The sequence below is a fragment of the Cajanus cajan genome, chromosome 1 (assembly GCF_000230855.2).
Source record: "Cajanus cajan strain Asha chromosome 1, NIPB_CcT2T_4, whole genome shotgun sequence".
Lineage (NCBI taxonomy): Eukaryota > Viridiplantae > Streptophyta > Magnoliopsida > Fabales > Fabaceae > Cajanus > Cajanus cajan.
The window spans coordinates 34,030,310-34,039,246 of record NC_138517.1 but is presented as its reverse complement, the minus strand read 5'-3'; the positions used below and the strand labels follow the sequence as shown (position 1 = coordinate 34,039,246).

Here is an 8,937-nt window from a genome sequence, read left to right as displayed (position 1 = left end):
TTAGTGCTAACCACTTTTTGCTCAACATAGATAGATCATAGAACAAGGTTTGCTCTCTAGAGCTTTCACACTTAGCGAAAACTCATTCTTGCTTAGTGTCAAACTCACTACTACTCTCACCTTAGCATCATACCTCTCATGCTTAGAGCTAAAGGGCAAAAGTAGAGTTGTAAATATTTCCTTCTATGTTATGATTTTAATTATTTTCCTACTAAAATAAGTTTAATTTTTTTTTTCAAATTAGAGTTTTATACAAATAAGTATCAAGTATTTTAAATTATTAATCACCATTAATATTTAATTACTCCTTATTAATTTTATTATTTTATCTTGAATTGTGTATTTAAAAATGTCCTTTTACATAATTTGTGATTTATTTTCATGTATTAGCTACATAACTTGTGAATTGTTTAATCTAATTGTATATTGTTTTACCATAATGCTAATTTAATCTTAGTGGAAAAGTCGTAACCTAATGGGTAGGGGTAACATGGTATATACTAGTGCTCATGAAGGCTAAGAACACTAGAGAATTTTTTGAAAATGGACATCTATACAATGAGATACCAAAACCTTAGGAACATAATGGTGCTTAAAGATATTGAGACCAATGATATCTTTGTCATGTAAGGCAAAGAGACCTTAGAAAAATATTTTTACTCAGAGATGCTAAGATTAGGGATATTTTTGTCATGTAAGGCAAAGAGACCTTAGAAAGGTATTTGTGCTCTAAGAAGCAAAGACTAGAGAAATTTCTACCTAGAACAAACCATTGCAATATGAGTAAGTACTCTAAGTGAGTAGTGTATGCGAAGATGGATGTGTTGACAGGACATTTTGCACGGGAAGTCATAACTTAGTAAATGAAAGTTAGGGGCCACTTGTGGAGATCTTAAGGGTATGGAGTTGAACAATGAAGATACCAGTGGTTAGAGAGTAGACCATGCGCTAAGATATTCATCAAACCAAGTTTGACAACTTTGATAGTCGCTTGACATTCTATGATTAATGCAAGAGTATTGTTAGATTAAAGGACAAAATATGATCCCTCAATATCTATTTTTAATGATAACAAACATACTCAATTTTGTAAAGTATAGAAAGACTAATGTATAATTAAGACGATTGCATGCACATAATATTAAAATCATATTATTTTTTATGAATGTCCACCAATTATCAAACTGAATGCATTGTTCCTCACACATGAAGCGAACCTACAAGGAAGACTTAAGGGATTTTTGCAATAGTCACCTTCAAGTGTTGCATATATAAAAAGATTGGATGCACAAAGAGAGATAGAACAAGATTACACACTTTAATTATGTCATTCTTACAACTCTTTGTAAAAATATTATGTGTACTTGATTATATATTGCATCTTGTATGTAAGACTAACATGGTTAGTTTGCCCAAAGTTTAAACTGTGTTTCAAATTGAACCTTTAAGAGGCTTTGTGTTCAAAGAATACTTGGTGTACAAAGCTTGGAAATGATTTATTATGAAAGAATACTTGGGTAGTTTGTTTGAAGAGACAAATCAAAGAACACTTAGATTGAGCTAGCAAAGGCATGTTAAAGAATACTTTGCATATTTGTGAAAGATAATGAAACTTGATTTGTTGATCAAGAATGGGATGTTGTCTTGATAGTTGAGGCGAATCATTATAAAATTCTTTTTTTTTTGTGTGTGTTCAATGATTTGCCAAACCTTTATGTGTTTAATTTGTTGCTTACAAAAATAGTGTTGATGTTTTTTACAAACATAAATCAACCCTCATTCTTGTGTTTATCTTAACTTCACAAGTATGCCTTAGAGAAGGATTGTAGATGTCTTAAGTTAATAATTTTGCTTTCATTTATGATATATTAAGACATGTATCATGTGTAGAGGTGTATATTGTCCCGAACACTCCCGAAAGGAAAAAAGCATGGATCCATACAAATTTAATGTCAAGATTGATAGATAAATTATAGATTTCCCCATAGAATCTTGTGTGTCTGGAGGTAAGTATTCCTACTTTCAATATGTAAATAAGTCAAAATTGTAACAGTTTGGAAACATCAAAATGATAGGGATTCAGAGATTTTTACAAGTGTGATGAGATTGTACAATGGAAGATGACTTAAAGAATTTAATTTATACTACTTATACCAATAATATGCATCTACTTTTCAGTAGCCCATCACAAAAGAATTCTATAATTAAGCGTGCTTGGCTTGGAGTAATTTAAGGATGTGTGACCTTCTGAAAAGCTTCCTAGAAAACATGTGAGTGAGGACAAAAATTCTAAAAAGTCTTGTGTTGGTTTATGTGGTAATTTTTAATCTAAAAGTGGAAAAATATCTAAAAAAGAACTACCCACAAAGAGCTCTGACTGGTGAAGGGTTTTGACTAACGAGGAGTTGTGTGAAGTGTAACCGTGTTAAGTGTCATGAACTAAAGCCTCTAATACGTCAAATATGAGAGGTGTTAAAAAATCATTATTATTCACTCTTTTGTTTCTTTTGTTTGTGTATGTACTCATTCGATAGAAAGATATATAGTAGTTAGACACAATGATCAAGTTCACTCACCTCTATAAGCATCTTGAATATTTCAAAGACTAACAATGAGATACGAAGCTCAAACATCAATTTTATTTATACTTGTGTTTGGGATAAGATATAATTTATGTACTTCTCTAGTTAGGTTTTATGAAGTGTTAGTGGTTAGTATGTATTTTTCCTATATTTATTTGTAATAAGAACTTATATTTAAAAAGATCATGGTTTTTTATATAATTATTTACAATATTTCTTTGTTTTATAATAACAATATATTTTTAATAAATGCAAAAAAAAATTATCCTCTTTTTATAATAACAAATAAGTAAATGACTTGTAAGGAATGTATCTTATATATCTAATAGGGTGTTACATTTAATGGTATTAAAGTAGTTCTTTTCTTGTCAAGTCTGGGGTATGGACATAACTAATTCTTATGTTGTGTGTTCTTGTATTCTTTGTTTAAAAAAGAAATGTAAGATGAATTATTTGTTCATATATCCTCTATTGAGAAACAATGATATAAGATAGAAATAGTGAGAGATTGACATTTTCTTTTTTAAGAAAGTAATGGTTTCACTATACGAAATACATAAAAATTCTTAAAAATTTAAGAAAAGCTACTTCAAAAACAACCTATGACGATAACATTACAAGGAATGGTTGGCACACACAATTGAAGACTTTGCTTAAAGAATAAACCTATTGTTAGTCTCTAAGTTTAAGTGCATGAAATGTCTGGAAAGGTTTTGCCTAAGGAAAAAGACTTGGTACTTAAGTAGCTCATCGTCACTCACTTTCTTTCTTGAGAAACTAACCAGTGCAATAGTTGGAAGACTTCCATGACCAAACAACACTCAACAAATCCTCAAAAGTATGACTACAATCCAAAAGAATTTCAACCAAGCCAACATTGAAACAACAAAATATAGAGGATTAATTATTCTTAGGAAAAATAAACTTCCTACTTTCAATGGTGATTTTGATCTCAATAGAGCACAAAATTGGTTAGTTGAAATTGAGAATATTTTCACGACAATGATGTGCACTGATGCATACAAGGTCGCTTATGTTGCTTTCATGTTAATTGGTGATGCAGAAAATTGGTGGAGGTATTCTAAAAAACAAGTTAAAGTTAATGAAAGACGAGTTACTTGAGCTATCTTTCATCGTGATTTTTGGAGAAATAGTTACCAAAAGACTTGGAAAAAAGAAAAAAAAAACTTGAATTCCTTACCTTGAAGCATGGACATATGTCTACTGGTGAGTACCTTCCATGTTTGGAGAACTATCCATATATGACCCTAACTTCCAAAAAGGAATCAATGAGAGATCTAGATGCTTGAAATTTGAGAATTGCTTAAGGCCTATATCAAGCAAGAAATTGGCTACCTACATAATGAGAATTTCCCCACTCTAAGAGAACCATTATAGAATCTATGAAGATGATACATAAGCAAGACAAGCCCAATGGAAAAGGAGATCCTAAAAGGAAAACAAAAAAAAAAGTTTCTAAAAACTGAGAGAATCTTACCAATCAACATCAAAGGCAATACAATAACATGTTGGCTAGAGGTTGATCCTTCTCCAATAAGAGGTATCGATTCTTTTGTTATATATTATTGCAATGAAATGTCCCATTATTAAATGGAATGTTGTAACGTGCAAAAAAAATGAGCCTACGGAATGCTGAGCGGAGTGGGGAGAAAAAGTTAGTTACACCACAAGACCACGTGACAAATGATCAGCAAGGAAATGGACGTAGGAAAAGCATGAGGAGTAAGAGAGAGAATGTATTTCTTCAGGACTACGTGACTAGGGGAAATCATGTGTGTGGAATGTTTCTCTCTGAAAATTTTGCTGCCTAATTCTTCCTAATCTAATTATTCAGTATCGATTCTTCTTACTTCTTTCTGATATTGATTCAGGTTGTGTGAGCTTCAACAATGGTGATCGGGTCGTGATTGACAGGGTGTTTCTATTTTCCAGTACACACGTTTCATTGGTGCTTTCATTGACGCCATGGCTGAGAGCACACGTTTGAAGGACTTACAGGCTGAAGTCCGTGGTCATTCTGAGGAACTTTGCAAATTAATGGCTCTTTTGGAGCTTCGTGATAGTGAACAACGGGCTCATACTCAACAAGTCCAGGCAGAGGCTCAAGCTCGGATGGATCAATTCCAACATTCCTTAGATTTATTGGTACAATCGCATTCTCAGCTCCATGGTGTTTCTTCGTCTGCAAATCAGTTGCATGTTAAGGACATTTCGTTGGGCTTTCCACATTTTGATGGACACTCTTCGGTGCTCGAGTGGATCTTTAAGGCAGAAAAATTCTTTAACTATCATCATACGCCTGATGTTACAAGAGTGGAGATTACTGCGATTCATTTCGAAAAAGATGTCGTGCCTTGGTTTCAAATGCTTCAACGTCTTTCTACTGTTCAATCCTGGACAGATTTGACGCGCGCTTTGGAATCCCAATTTGGTCCCTCTCCATTTGATTGCCCAATGTCTGAGCTGTTTAAATTACAGCAAACTGGTACAGTTTTCGATTATTATATGAAGCTTATGTCGTTGGCTAATAGATCAATTAGGTTACCCGATGAAGCTTTATTAAAGTGTTTTTTGAGTGGTCTCCATGTTGAAATTCGAAGAGATGTGATCGTTCAGACTCCCACTTCTTTGATCAGAGCAGTTGCCTTGGCCAAGTTATATGAGGAGAGATATTCACCCACTGTTAAATCGGATTCAACGCCTGTTCGACGTTATTCTCCTGTGTATTCAACGAGTTTTAATACCTCTCAGCAACAGTCCTAACCTGTGGTTAAGGCATCTCTTCCACCATTATTACCAAAACCTTCAATTCCACCCTTGGCCAATAGTCAGGTTAAAAAAATAAGCCCGGCTGAAATGCAACTTCGTAGAGAAAAGGGACTATGCTATTTTTGTGATGACAAATTTACTTTTAATCATAAGTGCCCAAACAGACAGTATTTGCTTATGAATTTAGAGGAAGATTCTGTGGATTATAATATTGACTCTCCACCTGATATTGATCAGCCTGTCATTAACACAGAGACTGGAATTGATGACCATCATTTATCGTTGAATGCTCTCAAAGGTGGTATTGGGGTGGGTACCATTCGATTTTTGGCTTATATTGACAAGTTACCTGTGACTGTTTTAATTGATGGAGGGAGTTCTGATAATTTTTTGTAACCTCGTCTTGCAAAATTTTTGAAGCTTCCTGTTGAACCAAAACCCATGTTCAAAGTAATGGTGGGAAATGGGAATTATATGACAGTAGAAGGTTTAATTCAGCAATTGGTCATACAAGCTCAAGGGAATTTGTTTCAAAATCCTGTATATTTACTTCCAATTTCAGGTGCAGATCTTATTTTGGGAGCTAGCTGGTTAAAAACTATCGATCCTCATGTGGCTGATTATGAATCCTTGCACTTAAAATTCTTGTATAATGGTAAGTTCGTAACATTACAAGGGGATGTTGATCAGGTTCCGCAGCAAGCTCATTTACATCATATTCGTCGAATGGTCAACACTAATTCCATTGTCGAGGTATATAGCATGAAAATGGTCGATCCCAACACACCATCTTTTACATCGCTGGAATTACTGTCAGATATAGAACCTGAAGTTGCTTTATTGTTGACTACATATGCTTTAGTTTTCTCTACTCCTTCCACATTGCCACCACCGCATGAACATGATCATTCTATTCCTTTAATGGATGGATCTACTCCAGTGAAGGTGAAGCCATATCGTTATCCTCATAGTCAAAAAGAGGAAATCGAGAAACTTGTTGCTGAGATGCTTCATGAGGGGATTATCCAGCCTAGCAAGAGTCCTTTCTCTTCACCCATTATACTTGTGAAAAAGAAGGATGGTTCTTGGCGAGTTTGTACTGACTATAGAGCATTGAATGCAATTACCATAAAAGATAGTTTTTCGATACCAACTGTTGATGAGTTGATTGATGAGCTGTTTGGTGCCACGATTTTTTCTAAGTTGGATTTGTGATCGGGATATCATCAAATTTTGTTGAATCCGAAAGATCGTTATAAAACTACCTTTCACACGCATCATGGACATTTTGAGTGGCTTGTCATGCCATTTGGACTAACAAACGCCCCTGCCACTTTTCAAAGTCTTATGAATGATATTTTTCAAGGCCTTTTGAGAAAATTTGTTCTGGTTTTTTTCGATGATATTTTGGTATATAGTTCATCTTTGAAGGATCATTTGTATCATTTAGAAGTGGTTTTACAGATTTTACAGAGGCAGCAGTTGTATGCAAGGTTCTCTAAATGTTCATTTGGAGTAAAGGAGATCGACTATCTTGGGCATACTCTTTCAGGATCAGGGGTTGCTATGGATTGCAATAAATTACGGGTTGTCAAAGAGTGGCCACGACCAATTAACCTGAAATAGTTGCGAGGTTTTCTTGGTCTTACGGGGTATTACCGACACTTTGTCAAAGGGTATGCGCAAATAGCTGCTCCATTAACTGATTTGTTGAAGAAATATGTTTTTCAATGGAATGTGACAACTGATAATGCCTTTCAACAACTGAAGGAAGCACTTACTACAGCACCGGTTCTGGCCATACCAAATTTTTCAGCTCCTTTTGTTCTTGAAACAGACGCTTCAGGCTCGGGTGTGGGAGCAGTCTTAAGTTAAGAGAATCATCCTATAGCTTATTTTTCTAAGAAATTGTCAGCGAGAATGCAAAATCAGTCTGCATATACATGTGAGTTTTATGCTATTACTGAGGCGTTGTCCAAATTTTGACATTATTTTTTGGGCCACAGGTTTATTATTAAAACAGATCAGAAGAGCTTAAAGGAATTAGTTGAGCAGCGTTTACAAACTCTAGAACAGCAACAATGGTTACCAAAGTTCTTGGGCTTTGATTTTACAATTCAATATAAGCCGGGAAAAGACAACATTCCAGCTGATGCGTTATCGAGGAGCCTTATGCTGGCTTGGTCAGAACCCACTAGTCAGTGGTTTAAAAGGGTGGCTGATCTCACTCAAAAAGATGTTAGGTTGAAGGATCTTTATGATCAGTGTGTGGCAAATCGCTTACAGTCCCCAAAATATTTGATTAAGGATGGATTATTACTTTGGAAGGGTTGTATCATGCTACCCTCGGATGAAGATATTATCAATCAGGTGCGTTGTTGGAATTTCACTCCTTAAAGGTAGGAGGTCATGCTGGAGTTACAAAGATCATGACTAGAATTTGTTCTCAATTCTTTTGGCCTGGAATGCAACAGAGGATTCGAAAGTTTGTCCGTGAATGTCAGATTTGACAGCAAGCTAAGGTGCAACAAGCTTTACCAGTGGGGTTACTACAACCCTTGCCAATTCCATTACATGTTTGGGATGATATCGCCATGGATTTCATCACTTGTTTGCCATTATCTCATGGGTACTCAACAATTATGGTAGTTGTGGATAGGCTCTCCAAATTTGGTCATTTCATTCCACTCAAGGCTACATATACAAGTAAGACTGTTGTTGAAGCTTTTGTTACACACATAGTTAAATTGTATGGTATACCTCGTTCCATTGTCTCTGACAAGGACAGAATTTTCATGAGCTTATTCTGGCAACATCTTTTCAAGGCTCAAGGTACCACACTTGCTATGAGTTCTTCATACCACCCCTAGTCGGATGGGCAAACGGAGGTTTTGAATAAAACCTTAGAAATGTATCTTCGTTGTTTCGTCCTTGACAATCCAAAAGGGTGGTATTCTATGCTTCCATGGGCCCAATTTTGGTATAACTCTTCCTTGCATTAGAGTCTTGGGATGTCTCCTTTCAAGGCTTTATACGGTAGGGATCCTCCTACTATCATATGGTATGAAACTGCTCCAACGGATCCCGTATCTGTTCAAGATATGCTTCGAGCTCGTGATGTAATTCTTCAACAATTAAAATTGCATTTGTTGAAGGCTCAGCAATACATGAAACAACAAGCTGATACACGCCGGAGGGATCTGAAGTTTGCTGTCGGTGATTTGGTCCTCGTCAAATTACAACTGTATCAACAACATTCTGTTGCTTTACGGAAAAATCAGAAGTTAAGTATGCGTTATTTTGGTCCCTTTGAAGTTTTGACAAGAATTGGAGAAGTTTCTTATAAGCTTAAGCTCCCAGACACTGCGAGAATTCACCCAGTGTTTCATGTGTCGTTGCTTAAGGCATTTAAGGGAAGTCCCTCACAAGTTTATTTACCTCTTCCCCTTACTACTACTGAATTGGGTCCTACTGTTCAACCTTTGCAAGTTTTGGATTCTAGAATTATTATGAGACAATCCCAATCAGTTCCTCAAGTCTTAATTCAATGGGACTCTTTAGATGT

General features: G+C 35.4%; 1 protein-coding gene across 1 annotated transcript; it reads left to right on the top strand.

Annotated features, from left to right (window-relative positions):
* The first annotated feature begins 4,568 nt into the window (after positions 1–4,568).
* On the top strand, positions 4,569–8,242 carry LOC145954300 (uncharacterized). The gene is made up of 7 exons (XM_083068291.1): positions 4,569–5,326; positions 5,537–5,681; positions 5,793–6,550; positions 6,791–6,932; positions 6,999–7,224; positions 7,396–7,742; positions 7,886–8,242. Exons 1-7 carry the CDS (start codon positions 4,569–4,571, stop codon positions 8,240–8,242), a joined length of 2,733 nt encoding a protein of 910 aa, XP_082924417.1.
* Positions 8,243–8,937: the final 695 nt, after the last annotated feature.

Coding starts and splice junctions, on each gene's coding strand:
- LOC145954300 (XM_083068291.1), top strand. CDS start 4,569: ATGGCTGAGAGCACACGTTTGAAGGACTTACAGGCTGAAGTCCGTGGT. Junction 6,551..6,790: donor GATGAGTTGATTGATGAGCT/GTTTGGTGCCAC, acceptor TTTGGTATATAG/TTCATCTTTGAAGGATCATT. Junction 7,225..7,395: donor AACAGACGCTTCAGGCTCGG/GTGTGGGAGCAG, acceptor TTATTAAAACAG/ATCAGAAGAGCTTAAAGGAA.